This window comes from Pyrgilauda ruficollis, unplaced genomic scaffold (genome assembly GCF_017590135.1).
Source record: "Pyrgilauda ruficollis isolate IOZ18807 unplaced genomic scaffold, ASM1759013v1 scaffold65, whole genome shotgun sequence".
NCBI lineage: Eukaryota > Metazoa > Chordata > Aves > Passeriformes > Passeridae > Pyrgilauda > Pyrgilauda ruficollis.
The window spans coordinates 2,167,668-2,192,511 of NW_024528266.1; the positions used below are offsets into that span (position 1 = coordinate 2,167,668).

The following is a 24,844-nucleotide window of genomic DNA, read 5'->3' on the forward strand; positions in this document are numbered from 1 at the left end:
GGGAAATCATATGAATATTTAGAATACATAGCATACACTCTGGTTTGAAAATTATAGTGTGTGTGCATGTGTGTGTGTGTGCACATGTGCAAGTGCAAACCATCCCAGACCAACCACTGAGGAGCTTAAAATGAGAGGAAGCATGAGTGACTTTAACTATCCCGACATCTGGTGTATGACAAATACAGCTGAATGTGCCTCATCAACTGCCTCCCTAAATAACAGAGGACAAATTCATGATCCAGAAACCAGCAAGTGGGATTTTAAAAGCGTTCAATGTGATCTGCACTTAAAATCCTGATCTGCCCACAGGACCACACGTGCTCTGCTCTGACTGAGGGTTCAGTTCCAGGCTGCATTTACAAATACATCTACATCAGTCTTAGAGAAATTAGTTGAGATAACACTGTTATCTGTTTTTTTTCTGAAAGTCTTTGTCATTACTGAGAGAAAAAAAGAAGTAGCTGTAATCAGAGGATCCTAGAATATCCTGAGTTGGAAAGGACCCACAAGGATTACCGACTCCAACTTCGACCCTGCACAGGATTATCCCCAAGAGTCACACCCTGTGCCTGAGAGCATTGTCCAAACACTTCTTGAACTCTGTCAAGCTGGTGCTGTGACCACTTCCCTGAGGAGCATGTGCCAGTGTCCAAACACCCTCTGGGTGAAGAATCTTTTCCTGATATCCAAACTAAACCTCCCCTGACACAACTTCAGGCCATTCCCTCAAGTCCTGTCACTGACAACCATAGAGAAGAGATCAGTGCCTGCCCCTCCTCTTCCCCTCGTGAGGAAATTGTAACTGCAGTGAGGTCGCCTCTCAGTCTCCTCTTCTCCAGGCTGAACAGATGCAGTGACCTCAGCCAATTCTCACGTGTTAACTTCAAGACCCTTCACCATCTTCATTGCCCTCCTTCGGATGCTCCCTAATAGTTTAGATGCTCTCTAATAGTCTCTCTTATATTGTGGTAGCCGAATCTGCTCACAATATTCAAGGTCAGGCCACAACAGAGCAGAGAAGAGCAGAGCAGGTAATCTTAGACAACATTTTTAAGGAGGCCAAATCAGGACAGAAGCTATTTTGATATCAAATTTATCACACCTATTCTGGTTATTGCAAATATATGTCCATAGGTCTAATTTAATTTTGTCCGCCTTAATTCTCCCTGCCTATCCCATTACTCTCATAGAATGAAAGACAAACTTTTGAGAAAACATTTTTCAAAATGAAATGAAGGCACTTTTGAAAATTACCCCTGGTTGTCACAAACGTTGTGGAGGTTTTTGTAACATTTGAGAAAAAAAAGGGTCTGGCATCGGAAAATTTAAATCTATGCAAATCAGTAAATCCAGATGATACGCATCTGTGGAAATTAACTGATGAGTTTACTAAATGACATAACAATTGTTTCTGAAAACCCATGGACTGGAAACAAACAGCTGCGATATAGATGTCTTTCAAAAAAGATGCAAAGTATAACAATCTGGACAGCTATCATGTATTGTGCCAGCTATTTTAGCCTAAAAAACAATACACAAAATAAATGAAACACAAGAGGAGTACCTAGTCCAGCTCCTCTTGCATACTGCAGGGAATCATTGGATTCAGATTAAGAAGATGAGGAATCACTTTTTTGCAAGGCCAGACTGAATAAATCATTGGACAGTTTCTCACTAACCCATGCCTTCTTTTTACGACTCATTTGCATTGTTATTTTTTCCATAAAAAGCAATAAGAAGCTTAAAAAACTTTGAGAGTGTGTCAGTGGTTTTTAATGGTCATCAGCCTTCAGAATTGGTGAATATTTGAACACTCTCCTATGGTCTAATTCAAGAAATTTCAAGAAACATAGTATCTTAGGAGAAAGATCTCTCAAAATTATAATATTTGTATGGAAAGCAGATATGACCAGATATAGACTTAATCATCTAGCTAACCTAACTTCATCTAAAAGTACTGGGCCATGAAAAAGAAAAGAAAATACAAGTTTCATAGTATACAAATCATGTTTTTTTTGATTGAATTACAAAAACAAGCAATCAAAATGCAGGAGTGAATATATCATGATTGCCTTAAAAAAAATTAATACAATGCCCTTTAGGTGAAAAATGAGTTAAAATTGACAAACACTGATGCCTGCAGTCAAAAAGCCCCAGAAGGTCATTAAAATAATATGGTACTGATAAATCATACAGTCTGAAGTTGTCTCCAAGTAAAGTTAAGTTTAGTCACTGCTTTGTGCCAAAATTTTTTTAACTGTCAGATTGTAGGACTCTGATGAAGGGCACAATTCTGTGCTGCAGCATTTTATAGCTGATTAGAACAAGTACAAAATGATTATGCAGAACACCAAGTCAGGATGTGTTGCAGACTGCAGAGTGAGGAGCGGAGATGGAAGGTGGATGCAAGCATACAAAGGACATGTTAAAAATATCAAGGCTTAATATTTTTTCCCCATGTTCATAAACAGCATCTTTGTCGCCAGACTTACAAGATTTATTGCCAGTTGGATGAGATATGCATGGTCCTGACCATATATTTATGATACAGAACAGTCTGATTCATTAAAAGCAGAAAAATGGGCCAGTTGTGCTGGTGCTTGACTATACATTCCCAAATTCCTAACCTGGCACACATCAGAGACTGGCACCACAAAATTACTGTACATCTGCTGGTCTTAGTGACTCTTCAACATCCACCTCATGCAGATAAATCTCTAAAAACTGAGATACAATGAGTTGCAGAGTTCTCCGGTGGTGAAGTGGGTCACTGTCACTGTTGAGATGAAACCCCAGCTCTGTTAAAGTCTGTGCTAAACTTCTCTCTGACTACTGTGGGGCTAGGATTTCTACTCACAATGTGAAAAACACAATTATTACATTTACAGGTAACAATAAATAAGGAATCACTGCAAGTAACAGAGAAAGCTGGAAGACAATGGCAAAATTCTTGAGAGGGTAAAAATATTAGTAGGAAATAAAACCTTATTAATTGTACAGTAGCTCAGGCTGGAGCAAAACAAGTTCCAAAGAGTTTCTTAGTAACAAATAAAGCAATAAAAGTGAACATTTCAGGTGAGCTTGCTGCAACACAGCAGGCATCAACACATAATGTGACACAGTGACAAGAAGCAAATCTGATTTCTGGTGTTGTATGGGACAGGGCATATCAGAGCACATCACGGTGATATTCCCTTTCCTCTCCAGCTCTACCATGACTGCAGGTAGCAGCAGCGTGTTTAGGGACCACCACGAGATCTCAGAAATAAACACCTGAAACCCCAAGGAATGAGGCTAAACAATGCAATGGCACAGACAGAAGAGAGGTGCCCTATGACAAGTGACAGGGAAAAAGAACACAAATCTCCCGACAAATCTTTTTTCGCTTCTCACTGTTTTCAATTTCCATTTTAAAACAAAAGGATTATGCTTTCCTACAGCTAATGAGAACAGAAACAGATGCAGGAGACAAGATACATTATACAAGGGATATTAATCGTTCTTCTTCAAAGCATAAACCAACAGTAATTCATGGAATTAGTAAACAATGAATTTCCCTGAAGACAAGTTACTGTGTAGTCACTCATTACAGGCAATTTTATTTCTTCTCCTGAAATAGGTGATGCAGCACCAGCAAAGCCAGGATCCCAGCCTAGAGGGGCACGTGTTGTGACCAGCATTTAGATTTATGCGCTATAGTCTGTGGGAGATCTAGCACGAACAGAGACACGGGGAAGGTTATAGAGCAAGGGAGTTAAACCTATGAGCAGAAATGATCAAAACTGTGGGCAATCCTTTAGGCCGTTATACAAATATAAAAAACCCAAACCCAACCCCCTACAAAAACCTCCATCAGTATGGGCTTCACTGTAGGCTTGCAGCAGTCTCGGGATGACTTATTAGAGGAGACTGGCCACTCAGCTGCATAACTCCAAAAACAAAGAGATGTTTTTGTTTTACAAAGATCTGAGACTAAAATTCAACTCACTGCTTAACATTTCTATTAAAAGGCACTAACAGTAACTGCAAAGTCTTCAGATATTTTTAGATGTTTTCCCATCCCCCAGAGATTATCAAGAACAGTCAACTTATATTTAAAAGCAAACAAACTTTTATTCACCATATCTGGCCCCTTCACAATCAAATTTGTGGTTTTAATGAGATTATTCATTCAAAACTGTCTCCCTGTAATAAGCCAGACCATATTCATTAAGGTAGCTGTCAGACAGCAGATGTGAGCACAACTAGATAAATCTCTGCTCCTCAGTGGGACTACATTGTGCTCCCTGCTACTGTGCTCCAGGCAATCACAGCAGTTCAGGAAGCACAGGACGGAGCAGGGAGAGAGGAATGGCAATCGAATAGCAACAGGTTGCAACCCTTCTACACAGCTTAGCCAAAAGTTAGAGGGAAGATATTTTATTTTTCCTTTCATTGCTGGGGCTTTATTTTTTAATATGTGTTCTTTCTTAAGTTTCAAACTTAATATTCTCAACAGACCCTGGTTCTTCTGACAGTCTGTCTTCAGAAGAAAAATACTCTGAGAAGTTTGCCCTCCCCTTTTGCTCAAGTTCTGGTCTTTTTCATGTTGAATTTTTCAGTTATAGTGACTGGCACTTCAAGAAATTGTCTTCTGGAGTTGCAAAGTAATTTTGTTTATGCAACTGAGATAAGGAAGGTGGAGAAATGAAATGTGGAAGACTTCAATTTCTTTTATTTCACATCACTAAGCTTAAGATTTACTGGTGAAAAAGCAACATTACTCCTTGGATCACAATCATTTATCAGATTCTTGACTTTATATTAAACTCTGTGCATACATTATGAAGCCATTGATACAAATCCTGGCAAGGCTCACCTGATCCTTTTCTCTTTCAAGGTAGCTAATTTGAAATTTGCACATTTTTGTGTGTCTTCCATCAAGACCTTTAGGAGTGTTGCTTGCTCTGTTCTTCAGGGTTGTCAAATTTTGTGGGCACAGCGACCTCCACTCTCATTTGGAACACCTCCTGTGTGATGGATTATACAGGAGTGTCCTTCACAGAGCTGTAGCTGTTTTGTGCAGTTCCTGCCTCTGATTAGAGCATGCAAGAGTAGCTCCAGCTAAAGCTGTGCAAGCTCAGCAGGGGTTCACACAGGAACACGGGAACTGCCACACAAGATAAAACCAGTGGTCCATCAAGACCCAGACCCCATCTAGCACTGACCACTGCCAGATGTTTCTGAAGGAAACACAGCTCTGCTAATTTAGCTCACAGCGAGATTTGTTTTTTAACCTGAGGCAGTCAAGCAAATCCTGGAGGCTGGAAGTTTATGCTATTTTATCCTTAGGATTAAATTACAGATTAATTAAATAAATTACTTAATCTGTAAAACCCAGGCTCTCACAGATGCTCATGGGAAGAAGCTCTTGCCAGGTACTGGCCAATATAAAGTGCTGATTTTACAGATGAAACCACTACTCAAGAAGGGACTCCTTGCAAATCTCAATGTTGGTGATGCTTCCCCAGACTAAAGTAGAGAGTATCTGCTCATCACTGAAAAAAACACAGCTTTGAGACAGAAACCTGTCTGATAGCTGTGAAATACTCTCACTAGGTTGTCATTTTTTCAGTTACACATATATACATAACATATACATATATATGTATAAATGTACTTGCATGTGTACATACATGTGTACAAACATACACCCATATATCATTTTCTCCACTGTAGCTGCTTCCTAAAGGACATGGATCTTTTTATGAGATCAGCCAGGGGTAAGAGCCTGTGGTCTGCCTGCTCCAAATGACAGAAGAATGAGGGTGAGTTTGCAGGACAGGAGAAGGTATAACACTCTCCTGGAGCATCAGTCCAGTACCCCACTGTGCCACGAGTATGCTGACACACTTGGAGGAAGAAACTGCCTCCAGTGGTGCTTACTGCAAGCTATCAGAGCCCGAAATCACTGCCAAGGGATAATGCTTTTAGGGTGACCTTCCTGCTCTCACATGCTTTGATGGATATGAAATGGAATAAACAGACTGTCTCAGAAAGCTCTCCCAACCAATCTGCAAGGCAGCACAAAGAGTGATATTACTGGGTTGTGAAGTCTCTCAGATTTCTGTATTACAGCTTTCAGAGACTAACTGGGGAAATTTATGAAAACAAAGGGAAGAAAAAAAAGGGGGAATTTGCAGGTGTCTGAGAGATAACATATTTTCTGTTTCTGACTATTCAGAAATAGTTTCACAGTTCTGTAAAGTGTGAGCTAAATTTTAGTTGTTGGAGATATGTGAGCTGGGGTGGGGACCCTCTCTGTTGCTGGTCTGGCTCTGCTAGGGTAGCACTGTGGAGACCACATTCTCACCTCAGCGCTAGCTGTAATATCAATGACAACGCTCTGCCTTCATTTGTGATAATGACATGTATTTTATAATTTCCTGCGTGTCCCCTTCCAAACGACATCAACACATAACAGGACTTTTCAACCCATACACATTTGCACAGTGCTCATGAAAATAAATATAGGGCCTCAGAGGGTTTGTTGAACACACTGCAGTTACTGCCTGGCCACAAAGCAAATGTCTGCAGCTCGTCCTTACTGGGGACTACCACTCTCTGCTAGAGTGCTACAAGAGTGCAGTAGCTGATTTAAAAAATAAATACGCCAAACAGCAACTTGTAGTACCTATATGACTCCAATTATATGAACCAACATCTGTGGCCCATGCAGCCAGAAAAAGAAGCTTTGACTGAACTGTAGCTCTGCCACAGAAGTGAAATGCCTGGTAACCAGTCCTGCAGCAGGAGAACATTACAGCTGGGAGCCACCCACCCCCTTCTCCTCCTTGGCACCTGGGGAAAGGGGGCAGAATATTCAGTTCTGAGTGATCTAGACAACAGCCAATGAACTACATCTTAAATGTCCCAGAAGAAGCTGCTTTCCAAGAGCATGAGAAGCCTGGTGTGTTTTCTGAAAAACTGCCACAAATCAAACAAGCAGCTGGACTCTGCACACCCAGAAAGTGACTGCCACCACAATAAAACGAGCCCTGATGCCCTAAGGCAGACTGATCTGCTCTCCTCTCCCAGGGAAAGAAATCACTTCTAAAATCTTCATTATAAATGAGGATTCACACCATTCTGTTTACTTCTGCAGGTGTCCTTTGGCATACTTGCTCAGGTTGGCAGGCAGCACATCTCCAGCCATGCTTTTCCCAACACAGGTTAACTTATCCCTCTATCCTCTGTGTGACTTGCTGAGTTACAGCTTTCACAAAGCATCCAGAGGCAGCTTTATGGTCCTTGAAGGAAATAAATTAGACATGTATGTGACATTAGTTGTCCACAGCTGCATGAATAAAGTAACAGGGATTCCCTCCATAACTGACTGGAAAGAAATAATTGCATATACAGCACCTTCCAGGAATTAAACAATTTTTTAAAAGAATTAGGTATTTTGGAAAGGGAGATTTAGAAGCAAGCTGAATAACAGGGGATGCCGTCTGATTTTTTTTTGCCTTCCTCAGGAAAGAGTCTTTGTTCAGTACTGTTTGTAAACCTCTTTCACAGCCAAAAGTAATGGGAATATAATCAATACTAGCTATGAACAGAGACATTTTTTCTGTAGCTGCAATTAGCTATTTTCAAAGAGCGGCTGATGAATAATGTATGCAAAAGGGTGGGTGGAAGGATTACTTAATTTTTCTTTAAGCAGATTATTTTAGCTTGGGTGAAAGACTACCAAGCTAAAGAATAGTGTTCAATATCACACAGTGTATAAACAGCTGTGGCTTAGCACATAATAAAAGCTATTAAGAGGCTGAGCCAAAAAACATATCTAGCTATGAGGAGGAGAAAGAGGCAAAGTACCGTGTAATGAGTGCCTCAGCTTCACATTTGCCATTCTGCCTTTGTGCATGAGTCCATTCTGCAACCTAAGATCTCACCTTTCTCTACAGTAGGGTTTTCTAACTGGCTCCAAATGGTATCTTGGCCTTTTTGTCAACAATTTTTTTTTCAATTTCAAGGCTGCCAGATCACATGCCAGTAGACATTAAGATCTAGAATATGAATTTGCCACACATTCAGGTAACAGGAGACAACTGTGGTCATGCTGGCATCAGCTCTGGGTGCCCTTGGCATGCGCTGTCTGGGGCTAAGCTGCAAGGAGGTGGAGCACACCAAAAGCTTTGGCTCCATCCTCTGCATGGACTAGCCGAGTCCATGAAGGGTAAAATAAAAATTCACCTTCACTCTAGCAGGAGATGAGATTTTCCAAGTCAGGTGCTCAGGCACCTGTCCCTCCACTGATTTATCACCTTTCTCCTCTGCTCCCTTCTCCTTTGCAGCACAGGTCTTTATCAAGAGGTTACTTCACACCTTCTCTGCTGCACAAACTCAAGCTGGCATATTTTCCTTGCACCTCTACAATTCAGCATCCCCCTGGCTTGAGGACTTGCTGCAGAGTGCAACACCTGATTAGGAAAGCGAATGTCTGAGCTGGTTTTGTGGCAAAGTTTATTCTTGGCTTTGCTTGTGTTTACCTCCAAGTCAGTAAATAGCTTCAGTGCAGTAGGCTTTGCATAAGTATTATTACCACAGGTCTTCAGTTACTATGTGTTACTCTATTAATGCACAAGAAAATAAAGGCAGTTTTTTACCTCATGTTCTCCTTCCTGTGAACAGTCAGATACATTTCATAGACTCTCCCTTGTGGAACAGCTCCCGCTGGGATCAGCAAACTTACTCCTGCAGAACAGAAGAGACACAAAAGATAAGATGGAGAAAAAAGACGTGAGTGTGTCTGTGGAGAGGAGTGACAGGAGAGGCAGAAGATGAAGCCTGCAATGCCAGATTTTCAGCCACCCTCACCATCAGACTGTAAATGACCTCAGCAAAATATGAGAAAAAGCATTTACTGTAACCCTGGTGTCTTCAGTGTCCATCTGCCTGTTCTTTTTCCTCTGCACTGAACAACAGGAATGGAGAATAGGTTTTTCTTCCCTTTCATTTTATTTAAAGAGCAGACAGATGGTTACGCTGTTGCTTACCTTGTAAAATGATGGAAAAACAAACAACTCTGACTAAAATTTCCAACAGCTGTAATGGGACATCTCTCCCTAGGCAATTCTTACTTAATTAAGATCAGGAAAGAAAAGCAGTGGAGCACTGTCCTAGGAAGCAACAAGAACTAGTTGTTTCCTGAAAGATGGCTTCTGTGTCTGGCATCCTGTGTTTAATGCACTCAGTTCCTAGAGAGGAACTGAGTCTGCCAGGGAGACAAAACTGGGCTTCTTGGTTTTTGAAAGTGCCTAGTCCTGTAGAGTGGCTCAAAACTGGGATATGCAACCTTGAAAAAAACGTGGGCAAATACACTCAGTGTCATTTTCACTAATGATTTGCTGCACACTTGATTAAAAAACACTGTTCTTACATTACTGCCATTTAAGAGCTGTCTTGTCTCTACACAACAAACATGGCCTATGAACTGGCTATTTCACTCTGCTGGACACATCTCAGCCAGCTCTCTTTGTAGAGGTGGACTAGCTGGAAATCAGTGGCAAGGATTTGCATACACAGTTATTGCTACCACATAGCTGAAAACAAACCTAGAGAAAGATTATTTACATCAATGTGTTTACACTAGAGATACTTTATAGACACCTTGCATGGCTCTGCCTATTTTCTTTAGCATACATGGTTTGGTTACACTGGACACCTCCCGTGTGTTGCTGTGCAGGGCCTCAGTCCCATACACAGCTTTGAAGGAGTGGGGTAGCGAGGACAGCATTTTCCACAGATGTCTTCTGGCACTTGTGTCTTTACAGCCTGTTACAACCTAACTTGTGCACACTTGCAGCTGTAACAGGGCAGGTGTCCTGAAACTGAAAGGCTTTGATCCTTTGAGGAGGACATACGTCTAGAAGCAGCACAAAGGCACACAAGGTAGCAGCAGACAGATTATTTTATTTTACAGAATCATTACTTTAATCATTTTGAAGGGATTACAACATTGAATGTTTTTCTTTACAAATTGATATTAATATATGTGAATTAACAATGACTAATAGACTTTGCTGATAATGAGCACCACTGCGGCATATGAAAAGTGAGTATCAATATCTATCTTCAGCTGCTACTTAGAAAAATATGAAATCCAAGATTGTATAGCACAGATTTTCAACATTGCTCATCAGTCAGCACCAGATTTATTGAAGTAGTTCAGCTTTCAGTTAAATTTAATAGGTATTTTTGCTTCCCATTAGACAGGAGCTCAGAGAGCAGGGTTATGGGTCCAAGCACTTTTGGCTGCTTCAGGGGCAGTGTGGGACTGCATCTTGGAACCAAACCACCCAGGTACTGGGCCACCTAGGCATTTTGCTTCCTCCATAAAATCAACAAAAAAGAAATGATCCAGCAAAGGCACGGGGACAAGGGTAGGCACCCTCTCCTTGGTGAGGGCATTTGCTGTAAAATGGCCAAGCTGTGAGCTGCAGTTTCACATGTACTGTCGTCCTTCCTGAACCCAGTGAAACTGGGCAGGTGTGTTCCTGACCACTGTATACCCTGCACATCCCTCACATCAAATGCTTTATGTATTTTATTCGTTCTCACTTTAGATATTAATGCTGCTCTGCAGTATCATGCTAAACCCATGGGAACATCTAGGTGCTGAACTTCCTTAGAAAGAAAGTCAACACTTCATGTAGGAACCAAACAGCAGCAGCATGGCTCTGCTAAAAAATCTGTCTGAAAGGCCTGAGCTCTCCCAAGGCTGCCCAAGAGCTCCTTGGATGCTCTGAATTGCCTGCTGGTGTTAGGGTGGCCCAAAGGGACTTGGAAACCTGACTTGTGCTGTATGAGAAAGATTGAGCAGCATGTTGCATTAAATCAGCAGGTCCTCAATGCTCAGTCCCTTTCTTTCCTAGTTGCAAAGCAAGTCAACAATAAATACAGGTAAAAAGCCTCCCAAAAATGGTGTTCTGCTGTCCGACTTCAATTGCACACAGACTGACATGAATTGGAAGTGGAGCAACCCATTTGTTTTTAAATTAATTTGTTCTCTTTTAGTATGATGACAAAATAGAGGCTTACTGTATTAAGTCCCTTTTCTAGAACAGCATGAAAGGAAAAGGTGATGCTGAATTGCACTTGACACAGGGAAGCTCTGAAACCTTGCACGTCTCAGAAAGTGGCTAAGAGCCCCGCAATATTCTGTTTAGAATCAGACAATCATTTAGGTTGGAACAGACCTCTAAGATCATTGCATCCAATCATTAACACATCAGTGTTCACCACTAGATCACATTCCTATGTGTTACTTGGGAGAAGAGACCAATCCCCACCTTGTTGCAGCCTCCTTTCAGGCAGCTGTAGAAGGGGATAAGGTCCCCTCTCAGCCTCCTTTTTTCCAGGCTACACAACCCCAGCTCCTTCAGCTGCTACTCCTAAGACCGGTGCTCTTGTAGTGAGGGGTCCAAGTCTTCCTCAAGACTGTAGTGTTTAAAATGTGGCCAGGACTTTGGGTAGGAAATATTCCAAGTACTTTTGTAGATGGAAATGGAAGGGGGGGAAAAACCCCATCTATTTCTTTTGATCAAAGAAAAGGCAGAGTCCCATGTATACACTTTCTTTCCCCATATGAAAGCTAACACCACTTAATCCCCCAAAAGCATTTGCACCTTTAGGCCAGCATGGCTAGCACTTACCTGAATTGGGAATTACTAGGTGGCCTCCTAAGGAGTTAAAGGTCCCAAAGGCGGTGCATGATGGGTCAGTTTGCCGAGCAAGGCTCTGGTTCTTCATGTTCAGGGTCTCATTGTCCAGCAGAGACTGCGTAATCTGTGGGGACAGCTTGGAGGAGAAGTCAGAGAGGTCATCCTGGGGAGTGACTGCACCGGAGGTGTTATAAACCTTGATCTTCAAGTTGGGGAGCGGGTCCAGGATTGGAGAGTTGGTCATGGGGATTTTATCAGAGACATCATGCAAGGCATACACAGGACCCCTGTACATGGCTGCAGCAGAAGTGAGGTCTGGTGGCACTGCCAGGAGGTCTGCAGTGGAGATGAGAAGGAAGAACCATGTTATTTCTCTGTTCTGGTGACTTTTTTCTGAGCAACAATTTGGATTTGCATTTTGTCTTTTATTCCAAATGTTCAGATACACAAAGTCCCTGAACCTTCATCTCCATTTCCATGAATTCTCCAGCAAACTCCCAGGGCTCCTATTGCTCCAGCTGCTTTGGAATCTGATTGCAGTACGAAATTACAGCACGCTTCTGTGCTGAAGAGTTTTCACTGGGAGTATTTTTCTAGGCTGCACTCAGATTCCAAATATGACATGCTTAGCTTCAGGGCAAGATGTTTTCATCACTCCGTAGATCAAGTTTTAACTAAACACCCCCTCCCTAAATGCTATGTGACAATCATTAGCCAATTTTTCTAACTGGCCTAATGACAACATTCCTGAAATAAAAGACAACAAGACTATGAAGTCATCATTCCATGACTCCCTGCAGTGAGGGATTAGTACCTGCATCACATTTTTCTAAGATTTGCTTTAAAAGTTTCTCCAGCAAAGAAAACACTTCTGCTAATCTTACATGTAACAACTCTTTGTCATCTTAACTTTTACAGTGTAAACATTCTTCTTCTGTAGATATTGGGAAAAAACAAGAATTCTTCAGCCTAAACAAGTGTTTTGATAAAGGCAGCATTACCTTTAGAGGTTTTTTCCTGGCCAATGAAGTGAGGAAAAAAAAATCAAGCTGTTATGCACCAATGATAAAAATATTAATTATTAAATTGTGTTCTACCACAACTTCTACATTTTCTATAAAATGAACAGTACTTCTTAAACTACTATTTATACCAGTGGAGACAGGACATAGAAAGAAAAGCTATTAGTGAAATGAAGGGGAGGGAGCTGTGATAGAATTACTGTAGTATCACTCCTGTGGTGCATCCTGCCTCCATTGTTTCTGTCAGAGCTTTTCCTTTGATTCCAACTTGAGCTGGACTTGTATTTCCATAAAAGTGTCTGAATTTCACTCTCACATTCATGCTCTCTCTTCAGAAGTTAAATTCACCTGCTTTATACTCTTGAGCACTGCTGACAAATGCCACCATGGGTTTTGAGCCTTAGACAATCAGAAACAAATGAACATGATCTTTCTCCTCTTTATCAAGCAGGCATCAGCAGGCATCCAGCAATATCATTCATGCAGCCCAAGAGACCATAATCCGATAGCATCTCCCTGGATTGGTCAAAATGGAGTGAAATGCCAACTAACCTTGCCTTGCAGCCTTGATGTTGACAGGCTGAAATCCCCCATTTAGTGCTGAGGAGTCAATGATATCCGACTCAAAATCCCGGTGGTTCTTGCGATAGACAAACAGGGCCACGACCACGGAGATGGCCAGGCACACGATCACGGCGATGACAATCCCCACGTAGAGAGCAACATCATCTGAGTCAGGAGCAGCTGCAGGGAGAGAGGCCAGGAACCTTCAAGAAATGTCCTCCTTACAGGGACTTTCAAGAAAACACGTTATTATTCTCGTTTCCTGCAGATATTTACTGCCCTTTTTATAGGCTAATTTAAAATCCATTTCCAACATCATATAGCAGGTCTATGCCCTTTTGATGGAAAACAATCCTTGATTTCTCTCTAACTTGTGTTCTAACTCTTTATCTACCCACTTGTTCATCTGTCTAATACTCAGGCTAAGCTACTAAGCAAAACATGTAATAGACCTGTAAAAGACCTAGTCTTAAGAACCAAATTCACCCTATGAAATGAGATTATGTCTTAGTGACATAATGGCATAATATTGGCATTTAGAAGTTCATCTGATACCAAAAAACCCCGTGGATTTTCAAACTTCAGAAGCCTTATTTTTACTTTTAAAGAAGTAAAAGAACCCAAAATTTCCTTTTCTATGGAATACCTGTAATATTAGAACATATCTTTGGTTGGTTTGGGTTTTTTTTTTTTTTTTTGAAATGTAACCTGTCATTACTGCCTTCCATCCATTTGCCTTCAAAAATATAAGCTAGCAAATTAGTAAAGCAGAGAATCAAGCATTGAATTCTCATCAATGGCATTAACACATACATATTAAGATAAAAGCTGAAGAAAGCACAAGAAATAATGTGGTAATTTACCAAAAGGAACCAAAATTTATTAGAGCTGTCTTGTGAGGAAATGGCTATGATATTTCTACTAGCTGCTTGTACATATCTTCAGCACCAATTCCAAGCTAATCTCTAGCATCATTATCCACCAGACATTTTTTTTTCCAAAAGGTCTGAATATGTTTTCAAAAACTAATGTATTTCTGTACAGTGAAGAATCCCATTTTTAGAAATACCCTAATGAAAAAAGGAAGCGCGAAAACAAATCAGACTCTTTTAGTACCCCATTTTTGTTGGTTTGAAACATGTGAAATCACTTTTATTTTATCTCTTTTAGCCATTTAAGCCAAGCTGCCCTCCAGCTGCAGAGGTGAGAGCTGGCAGATACAGAAAGGGACTGATCAATCTCCAAAAGCTCCGGGCTACCAGACCTTCAATTTACCAAACTTGAAACATCCCATTTTTAACCCAGCAGTTCAGGAAGCAGAACTCCTGAGTTCCGGCTCAAAGACAAGTTACCCTTCCACCACACTCCGTCCGGTTGCTAAGGGAATTTTAATGAGAAGATGGCTCATTCTCTCCAATTTCTGTCTCTGAGGCAGCATCTTCTCCTATTTCCCTCATGCACAAAAGCCCTTATAATCCTGTGTCTGCTGCAAAGCACCGTGCCTGCTATCAAGCAAGCAGAATGTCACCCTGCTGAATGGGTCCCTTTTTTGCCTAGTCACAATGAGCTTGCCTAACAGTAAAGCCTGACCCATGGAACAGCATCAAATTAGCATCCAGGAACATAAAAGCAAACATTAAACTTACAAGAAAATCCATATTCATTCTGGGTTCTCTGTTCAGTTGAAATAGGATAAATGAAACCTTAAAAAGAAAGAAATTAAACAAAAATGGGAACGAAATCAAATGAGAAGAACAAAAAAATGAAGCATGAAAAATAGTTTAATCAAAAAAAAAAAAAAAGAAAGAAAAGAAGGAAAAGAAACTGATGGCACTTTAAAATTCTGATACAGCACAGAATTATGATTTTGCATCCCCTGTCTCCTCCAGAGCCTTACTAAGAATTAATAAGCAGGCAGATTGAATTTCTAAGCCAAAATCGGTCTCGAGTCACTAACTTTGGAGTGCTTAAAGTCTTTCTTTTATTGAGCATAAACTGTAATGGATCTAATTTATTTCAGACATCTAGGGTCATTAGCATATGGAAAGTCTTTTTATCCTTATCCCTGCCATATGCTTTAATTCCCAGGACATGTTCGGTGAGGCTCTAAACAGTTTTTATATTTAATTATAATAGCTTACTGTTGATCTAATAGAGCTAAAGGAGACCTGTTGTCACTGGTCAGAGGTTAAATACTGATTCGTGGAACAGTCTACGCACAAAGCTCTCTCTCTGTATTTCTTTGGAATTATTTTTTCCTGTGCTTATTACATGTTCAATGGGAATTCCTTAGAGAGTAAAGAATTTGTCAGCAAACAGTAAACTGAGTGGTTTCTCTTTAAAATCATTACAAAATCAATAAGGCCCCCGGGGTCAGATCATTATTTATTTGAAATCTTTGCAAGCACCATATATTGACAAAATCATAACACAATTTACAGCTTTATTTCAGGATGGATAAAGAAGAGATATCATTTCCTTTGTCTTTTCCTTCTGCAGTCCCCACAGCACAGCACACTGGAGCTGCTTAGCTCAGCCATGAATCTTGTGAACCCACTAAACATCTCCCATGTGGCAAATGAGTGAAGTGCTCCAAGTCCCATCCTGCTGGAAAGGTGAATGACAAATCCCAGCTAAGCAGGGGAGTCACTGTCTGGGATGGGATTAGAGTCAGTGTAAGAAAGAAGGTACCCCTCATCCATCGCCTTCCCCTAAGTTCTCCTGAAGGGAATTTCATCCCCTCCCCTTTGATCACACTGCAAGGAGCTCACACAGCTAGGGACGCCCTGCAGGTGAGACAAAACTGGAAAATTCCTTCCTGGTGTGTGCCTCATGCACAGGGCCACGTTACAGGCAGACCAGAGTAATAATCCCCAACTCCCAGAACCACTGAGCTTGAGTGATCTGTTGTGAGCATCTGTTGTGCTCTACACATATCTTGCTGCTGGCTGTATTTTTTGTTAATGAAGACACAGTCTATCCCAACCACAGGCATAGACATACCTCTTTCCAAAATTTCCAGGCATTAACTACTGCATAAATTCTACCTTACCTGAAATACCAGAGCAAATCCAGCTGATTTTTGATGATGATGTTTTCTTCTGGGACACCATGGCACAAATTATACTGCCTGTAATCTCTGTTTAAAGCTTTACTTCACAACAAGGATTCCAGCCATACCAGTGTTTTTAGAAATATTATGTTCTTACGTTCATTTCCCTGTTTTTGAGGCAAGTTCACCTGTGTGTACTCTCAACATGCATAATCAACATTTTGTTAATAACTGCCTTCTCTTTCTCCTGGTGTACTTGAGGCGTTGGCCATGAACAGCCTGGTGAGTAACTTCTGAGGGCTTGAGTGAGTGCTCAGTAAGTCTGGGCATGAATTTACAGAACTCTTGTTACTCCCATACTCCCAATACTCCCCAGATAAGTGCTGATGCTCATAATTTGGTAAATTTCAGCTATAGCCTTATGCCCAATATTTCCTTTGGTAAGACGTCTCTGGAAAAACCAAGAGGCAGGCAGAAGGAACTTAAAGGCCCAGGGACAAAGTGGAGTTTAAGCTGGATGCATCTCTGAATGTTTTTTTGCCTCATACTCAAATCCACTGGGAAAGCTGAGGAAGTCTCCTTGCATTTCATGTGCCCCAGCAGGTTCTCAGGAGAGATGGAATGGAGCAGCCCACATTCCCTGGCTCTGCATCACCCATGGAGCTTGAGTTCACCTGTGCAGAGCTGAACAGGCTATTCCTCTCTCCTCACATTGCATCTGAGGTGGTCAATTTTGTGTTCAAGGCTGTCCATCACTTCTTCCACATCCGAAGGGATCAAGCAACTGCCACTCAACAGGCACAAAAGATGGCACCACCTGGATTAGCTGTGATGTTACTGAAAGCATCCTTTCCTCACAGGAAAATGGAAATCCAGATTCAAGCTTTTACAGCAAAGTAAACAATCACGATCCTCAAATATTCTAAATGAAATTTGCCTCATTGCAACCTCTTCACAGACCCTGCTAGTACAAATACATTTGTCACAAATACATTGCCACAAATACTACAGACAGCACCCCTGCAGCTACATAAGAGTGATGCCAATTTCCTCCGCAGAAATGTTTTGTGCACACATTCAAAGATGCATCTATTGAAACAGGAGGAAGAGGCAAGAATACTTGCCTTCCACCAAGCATCCACAGGATGATTCTGTCATTTGGGCAGGACAATTTACAACAAGCTTAGTTTTAAGCACGCCTTTGTCACTCCTTCAAAAGGGCAGGGGCAAGGAGAAGACCTGCAGCCCTGCACTGGTGATGGGGAGGAGGAAGGCTTACTGCCACAATCCCAGCACAAGAGAATGGGTTTTTCTACATGAAGCTGGCTGTCACTCTGGTCCCTCTGACCATGTCTTCAAACAAAGAAAAAAGGACATTTTCATCAGATAATGACACAAGCCTGCTGGGATTAGTAACTGAAATAATGAAGAATGTCTTCCCTCCTCTCTTCAGAGTACTTGCAGTGAAGAGAGACCTTTTCCATGTTGGTTTTTTTTTTTCCCCCCCTTACTCCTTGTATTAACAGCACTACTTGGCAAATACCTAAGGGACTTCTACCAGGGTGATGAACATTTTTAATGAGTGTGAATTTAGAAAGGTGCTGGAGGGTTTGACTCTAGGAAGGCTGCTGACTCAGACCAGCTGGTTTCACAGTGAGCTACTTTGAGGAAAGTAATTTAAGCTTCTTCCTGCAGCTTGTTGGGAAATACATATTTTCAAGAGCGCTTCTGCTATTTTGTTGTGTAACTTACTGTTGAATGAGTAAAATAGCAATAATCTTACTTTATGTGTGCATAGTGCCTGCTGTGTGAGGTTTTCAAAGGCTTACCAAAATGGGTATTTGTTTCCCTCATTCTACAAGTACATCACCCTATGTCAAACCTGAAAAATCAGTGGGAGGCTGAGGTTAACACACAGAAATTGAACCACTATAATTGTATGGTAAAGGCATTCAGTAAAAAGCTTTTAGTTAAGTTAATGTTTCTCCTTGTATTCTACTTTATAGTCCAATTTACATTTGTAAATGTATTTTTTTGTGCCTATGGAACTGTTTCTATCAAGTGTCAAAGCTGGGGTTTTTTTAATGAAATTAATTACACTGGCACAAGTAATATGTACAAATGCAGATGTACCATTAAAAAGGTGCTTTAAGCAGACATCGCCTATTTTGTTTCTAGAAAGTATGAGAAAAGCAATTTAATCACCTTTATAATGATGCAACACACTGGGAAAAGCAAAGAAGGGTGCATATGTCAGATTGTACTTGAAAAATTAACCAATCCAATGTTGACATATAGAAAAGACTACAGCAGGCTTTTTATCAATTTACTTTAACTCAATTTAAGCATCAGTCACACTTGGCACTGATTTGGGAAATTGTGACCATTTAACTGAATAGACTGTGAAGCTCATTTAATTAGTTTGGTGCAGTTTGTGAAGGCAGATGATCCCCAAACATTGGAAGTCTAGCCTGAGCATTCTGATCCCACATGCCTTGTTCTGACCTTCTGGAATCACGTTTGTGCTGGAGGCCCCTGGAGACAGAGCGGCTGCTCTGTGTCTCTGAGCATCCCTCAGCATATCTGCATGTGACTGTCACCAGTCACCAAAATGAATGTTCTAAGCTCTTCTTCTTCCACTGGGAAAGAATCTACCCTTAGCATATTCATGGGCATTTATACACACATGATGCTCAGCCTGGGAGCTCAGGATCATGACCATGGGCATTCTGAAATCCTGTGTTTGATTTTACCTAGAAAGCCATGGGAATATATTGCCTTGGCCTGTGAACTGGAATATTTTAAAGAGAATTTTTATCCCTGTGTTATAAAACTCCAGGTCACAGCTTCATGCAGAGAGAACTTTGTAACTAGCTCCCCTTTTTGGTCTGTAATTGGTTTTGCTAGCTTCCCAGTCATGCTGAATTTGTATTAATGAATATCAATTTTAGAGTGAACTGATCAGATTATGAAAATATTTTACTCTGCTGCTTGCAGAAATTAAAATATTTAAGTAAGAGAGGAAGAAAAATACACAGCTTTCAATTTGTATTTTTCCTGCCTATTTTCCCTCTTTCTGGCAACTATATAGGTAAGACAGATGAAGTAGCTCAAGATGATATTTCTGGCCACTTATTTACTAGGGCTTATAGAGTTTAGGTCACATTTACGAAAATATTTACAATTACCCTGCAAAGAAATAGTTTTATAGCATTATCTGCTGAGGTCACAGTTAATGATACGTAGCTTGAGACTGTATCGAGATCAGTGAGAACTGGAGACCTGCACTTTTATTTAATAAGGTGAAGATTGCATAAAGCACACCATAACTGCGAGTTTCTTCAATGCATCATACTTTAATCTGGCACCACTTGCTTCTAATCTATAAACCCTCTTTACTCTCTCTGTAGCAGTTTCAAAAACAGCTGAGCTCAAGTAATTCCATGGTCCTCTCTGAAAGCCTGGCCACATGATGTGCCTCAAGGACATCCTGTTGCAGAGAACTCAACACGTTGAGCATAACAAATTGTAACAGCACTTTCCCCGCTTTTGGCTCCAAAATCAATGCCCTCAAATCACCTCTGAGAAAACAAAGAAAAGAAAGCATTCAACTGCTGCCTTCCTTTCTCAGGAAACACACAGAGACTGATTCTTACATGCAGCTGGTTGACATTTGAAGGAAGTACTTCTTGGATGATATAAAGTAGGTGTGTGATATAAAGTATAAAACGTGACATGAGTCTACTGAAACAACTCAGTAAACTTTTTTTTTTTGCTGTGATACATGCCCATCAGATGAATTCCAGTATCTGATAACTCAAAGCCAGCAAGCTGGTAATTATTTTTCATACCAGACCCAAAAAATATGCACCCAATTGCCTCTGTTCTTAATTCCCAAGATGAGGTCTTCTTTCAGCATTAAGTCATATTACCCTCCTCATTGGGCCAGCTCCAGTAGCTCAGAATTTAATTTAAAATATTTGGGTTTTGCCAGAATTTTCTATGAGTCTCAGTCTCAGAAATTATCCTGGAAAGTTTGAATAAAATTGGTTTAAGAACCCTAGTAACTTTTTTTCTTGTTGTTAATTTCTAGTTCAATTGATCTCAATGAGTAAAAAAAAACTCAACTCCCCCCAAGTATATATTGCTGTTTCCAAATTCCAAGTTCTAGAAATTCAGCCAGTCTCCCTTTCCCTGTAAAATGCCATTCTCAATTCCATGTTGGCCCAATTTCAGGTTTTTTTGCACTCATGGGAAGAGACATTCATCAATTCTATATTCTGAATTCCATTATACAGAGAGGGTTTTGAGACAAGGAAGAAAAAGTTATATGTCCCTGCAGTGTTTGCAGTGCTGTGACTGTGGCTGTGACCTTGCATTACCAGTCCTGTTCCCTTCTGCCCTACCTCACTCACCATCATTCCTACAGCTATCACCAGCTTGCTTGAGTGTCTTCTGTACTTTTAAAGGAAATTCTAAATGATCAGTACAGTGTGCAAAGGCTCAAAGCTTTCAGAAAAGATTCTCAAGGGCTTTCAAAATATTAATTCAGATACATTGCAATGCTTTTGGCCTCCATCTAAGTCCATCTAGGTTTCTGTCTATGATGGCCAAACAGTCACATATTCCCAGCTTACAAGAAAAAAAATAGGAGTTTTAATTTGACATTCAGGAGTTTTAAATTGCTTTGTCCAAGTTCCACTGTCCAGAGGCTGCATGTTTCCAGTATTTTCTTTTCTACAAGGGGCAGAGTTAATGGTACAAGAGTAATCTTAGAGTAAACCCCACATTCTGACTGTTTAGCGTCAAGGCTTCATGTTCACTTAACATGTTGCTAATGAGATTGGAAAAGTATTAACAATCAAATTTGAACTCTGCTTGTTGTTAATTATTTCTCTCCCTTGCTATTTCCCAGGAAATGTATCACAAAACCAAGAAGATGTGATATGTTATACCTTGTGGTAGATAAAAATTAGAAAAAAAATTTCTAATTGATTTGAAAGCAGGCATTCAGGGAAGAATTACACGGCAGAGCAGCCTAAGGAGGAAAATTAGGAAAAAAACTGAAAAAACAAACCAACAACAGAGTCTCTGGAACAGCAAAAATCTTTCAGACAGATTTCCCGTAGACAGAAGGATTTCCCATAGACAGAAAGATTTTCCCTCCCTATATTTTCTATTCTAAAGAGAGACCTTCATGTCTGCAGTAATGATGCTGAAGGTCAGATCTGATATCAGGCATCCTAGAGATAATGCACAGCAATTTATTTTCCTTCTGAAGGACTCATTATTGGCATATTCAGGGTGGGCTAATAAACAGGGAGCTTGAGGTTTCGTGACTGATTATTTACTTGGGTATTATCTCAGATCTTTCCTGAGTGGGCGAGTTAAATGGGGACACTCTTGTTCTCTCCTTGAACAGGAGTTCATGATATTCTATAATTAAGTCTGCAATTATGTTTTCATTTTAAATTAGATCCTGACATTTTTTTAACATTGATAGAAAGGTCTTGCCTGAATTTAAACATGCATGACATCTATATGGGAATGAGGGAAGATGGAAGAGAAGGATAACTTGTGGCTAAAATTTGATGTGGATTAGAATATTGAAGTTTGACATTACACAGTCTTCTGCAGCTGAGGACTTTGACCTTTTAGTTAGATCTTATGTCAGTCTTTAGTAGGACCTCAGCACTGGGTTTGTTATGCATGTTTGACAGCAAAAGTAAACACATGCCTAGCACTGCAATTCACTTGATGTGTATTTGTAGATTTCACTCTTGCAATGACTGAGTGCTAGAGAGACTACCCGGGGTTCACTTTGCTGTAGTGGGACAAGAGCACTGAAATGAGGACAAGGGACACTGCTGGAGAGAGGGTACATGGCAGACAGCTAGATGAAGGAAGGGACAGTTGGAAGAGGATCTGGTAGAGGGGATCAAAACTGTTAAGAATGCTGGACAAGAAGAGTAATGGAAAGCATAAATTATCCGTATGGAACAGGTATAAAAACCTTTGTATGCTCACACATAAGATAACTTGTACTCCCCAGCTTATAACCTCAAAAATCACAATCAGCTGATCAGCTTGTTTGTTTCCCAAATTCTAGAAACTTCCTCCCCCAACATGAGTTTTCATCTAAGCATGCTGCCAATAATTTTTTTAGTCCAGATTTAGAAATAGAGAGTGCTGAGTTTTACTTCTGATTGTTTCACTTACTCCTTGATGAGCCTGCAGGTGCTTATGTAACTTTGCCATGCCTGACACTCTGACAGGAAAGCAAAAATCATGAAATATATCCGCCTTTGTATACGACAAGGATAATATAAATGTACATTATTGTCTCTGTATGGGGTGGTTTTCTTTTACAATTAAATCAATGTATCAGTTAGACTTCATAAGATTTGAATTCTTCTTTCATCTATCTGAGTAACTTTTTGAGTTTTTAATGTGTAGAGGAATAGGGAAGAATAAAAGAAAACATAAGAGGATAAAGAAGAATGAAAAGTACAGATGAACAGGGTTGTCTTTTTTTCTCCTCTCTGCATAGCTATATTTTTTTAAATTAGTGCAGATTTTTGAAAACAGCCTAGAGATCTTACTGCACTTGCTTTCTTTAAAAATAATGTGGAGGTGGCTCTTTCTGAACTGACTGTGTTTAAAACACAGGGATTTCAGTGCCCTGGGTTCTGCCTGTTGCTCTGCACTTCTACTTTCTCCCAACACTTTTATCTGCTTCAAGTTGGTTTTCTAGGCAAGAGCTCTCAGTTGCACAGGGCCCATCAGAGCATGGATGCTTCTCAGCTGGGGATTTTTCATGTCACTACAATAAAATAGAGATGAGTCATAACTCTGAGAATTGTGCATAAACTCCCTTGGCTGCCACACCATTACACAGTAGTTGGGTAGAAAATGGAATAACACATCCCTTTACTCATAAAAAAAACCCAATATTATGGAAAACTTCCTCTAGGAACAGATGAGATGCCTGCTTCAAATGAATGAACTCCCCCTGCTAGGCCAAAACATGCCAGGTGGCTGTATCATTATGCTGACAGACTGAATGTATTAGAAGTTCTCTCTTGACCCACACGCTCTTAATAAAAGGTTTTATTTAATTCCTCTGCACATACAGGCTTCTGTTGCAGTCTCCCTCGAGAGACTTCTGCTTACCTTCTGGAGCTTGGAAAACATTCCCCTGCTCTTTGCACACTGATCTGCTCTGGTGGACCTGTGGTCCTCATCAAGCTGCTCTGCCCTGTAATTCTTCCCTGAATGCCTGCTTTCAAATCATGCCAAAAAAGGAAATGAATTCTGATTCCATCAGACTTTCCAAGATGTTACATTAACCAAGCGGGACATGTGCAGAATATGTATGTTTTGGGAAGAAAGAGATGCTAGTATCAGGGTAACCTTGCTTTCTACTCAGCACCTGTATAAACAGAGAAAAGACAAGCATTTTGCCATTTCATGCCCAAGCAGGATAAACTGCATCTTTTTCACCTGCTTAAGCACTATCATTGCAAGAGGGAACCTTACAAACTTCACACTGCTTTTCAGAGGAGGATTTCAGAGCACTCAGCAAATACAGATTTGCTGTCACCACGTCACATCAATTCACTCTTGACTAGAAGGCAGCCTTTTCTAAGAAGGAATGGCATTACTAGTCTGGTAATAACATCTTCACCATGATATGGTATCTTTTCCTCCAGTGCTGCATCTGCTATTTGCATTTCCAAGTAGTTAAGCTGTATGCAGGGAGAAGACCAGAGTAACCTGAGAGTCAGTCCAGAGTATTGTAGCAACAGGTTCAATATGTTGAATCTTTTCTTCCATTTTTTTAAATTTACAGTAGCACATCTCAGTATTTTCGTACTCAAGAAACAGAGGGAAATTGTTGGATCTGTTGACCCTTGGCTATGATTCACAGGTGGAAATTTCCTTTCGTTCCTATTCAATGATAGATTTTTATTCCATATTGTGAGACTATATAAAGTAAGCAATCTTATTGCACAGAGCAACAGTACTATTTTTGTAACTATACAACCCATAGTCCTCAAGCAACAACATGTGCTTCTGTATTATCTTGCTTGTTGCTGTAAGAAGTTAGCTTTGTGTTTTGGAAAAAAAAAAAAATTAAAGCACAACTTAGCCAGCCTTTTATGAAAAGCCACAGTGGTCGCCTAAAGCCAAAAGTGAACAGAAAAAGGGGCACTGGTTGTCACCCTCTGACTGAGCTAGTGCCAACCCAGCACGTCCCAGGCATGATTTCAGAAAAGCCTAAAAGACCAGCAGGCACCAACCTCATGCCTATGGAGCTGCTGCACTTACTCATTCAGGACAGGGACAATACAGATCTGAACACTGTCACTTCAGATCCTCAACAGAAAGGATATAAGTGACCTGCTGTGAGCATGACAGCTGCATGTCACAACTCAGGTAATAAGCCTTCAACATTACCATGAAGAACAGCTAACTCTCCTCATAGTTTGTGCTAA

At 40.6% G+C, this 24,844-nt stretch overlaps 1 protein-coding gene across 2 annotated transcripts in view; it reads right to left on the minus strand.

Annotated features, from left to right (window-relative positions):
• The window catches only part of UNC5C (unc-5 netrin receptor C), a 243,144-nt gene that overhangs the window by 13,015 nt on the left and 205,285 nt on the right, over positions 1-24,844 (minus strand). The window contains exons 8-11 of one of the 2 annotated variants that reach the window (XM_041484244.1): positions 14,941-14,997; positions 13,283-13,474; positions 11,700-12,044; positions 8,652-8,739 (exon numbers count right to left, since the gene is read on the minus strand). In XM_041484244.1, the coding sequence (XP_041340178.1) occupies positions 8,652-8,739; positions 11,700-12,044; positions 13,283-13,474; positions 14,941-14,997 (682 nt within the window). The remainder of the gene's footprint in view (positions 1-8,651; positions 8,740-11,699; positions 12,045-13,282; positions 13,475-14,940; positions 14,998-24,844) is intronic. The other variant, XM_041484245.1, reaches the window with a different exon arrangement.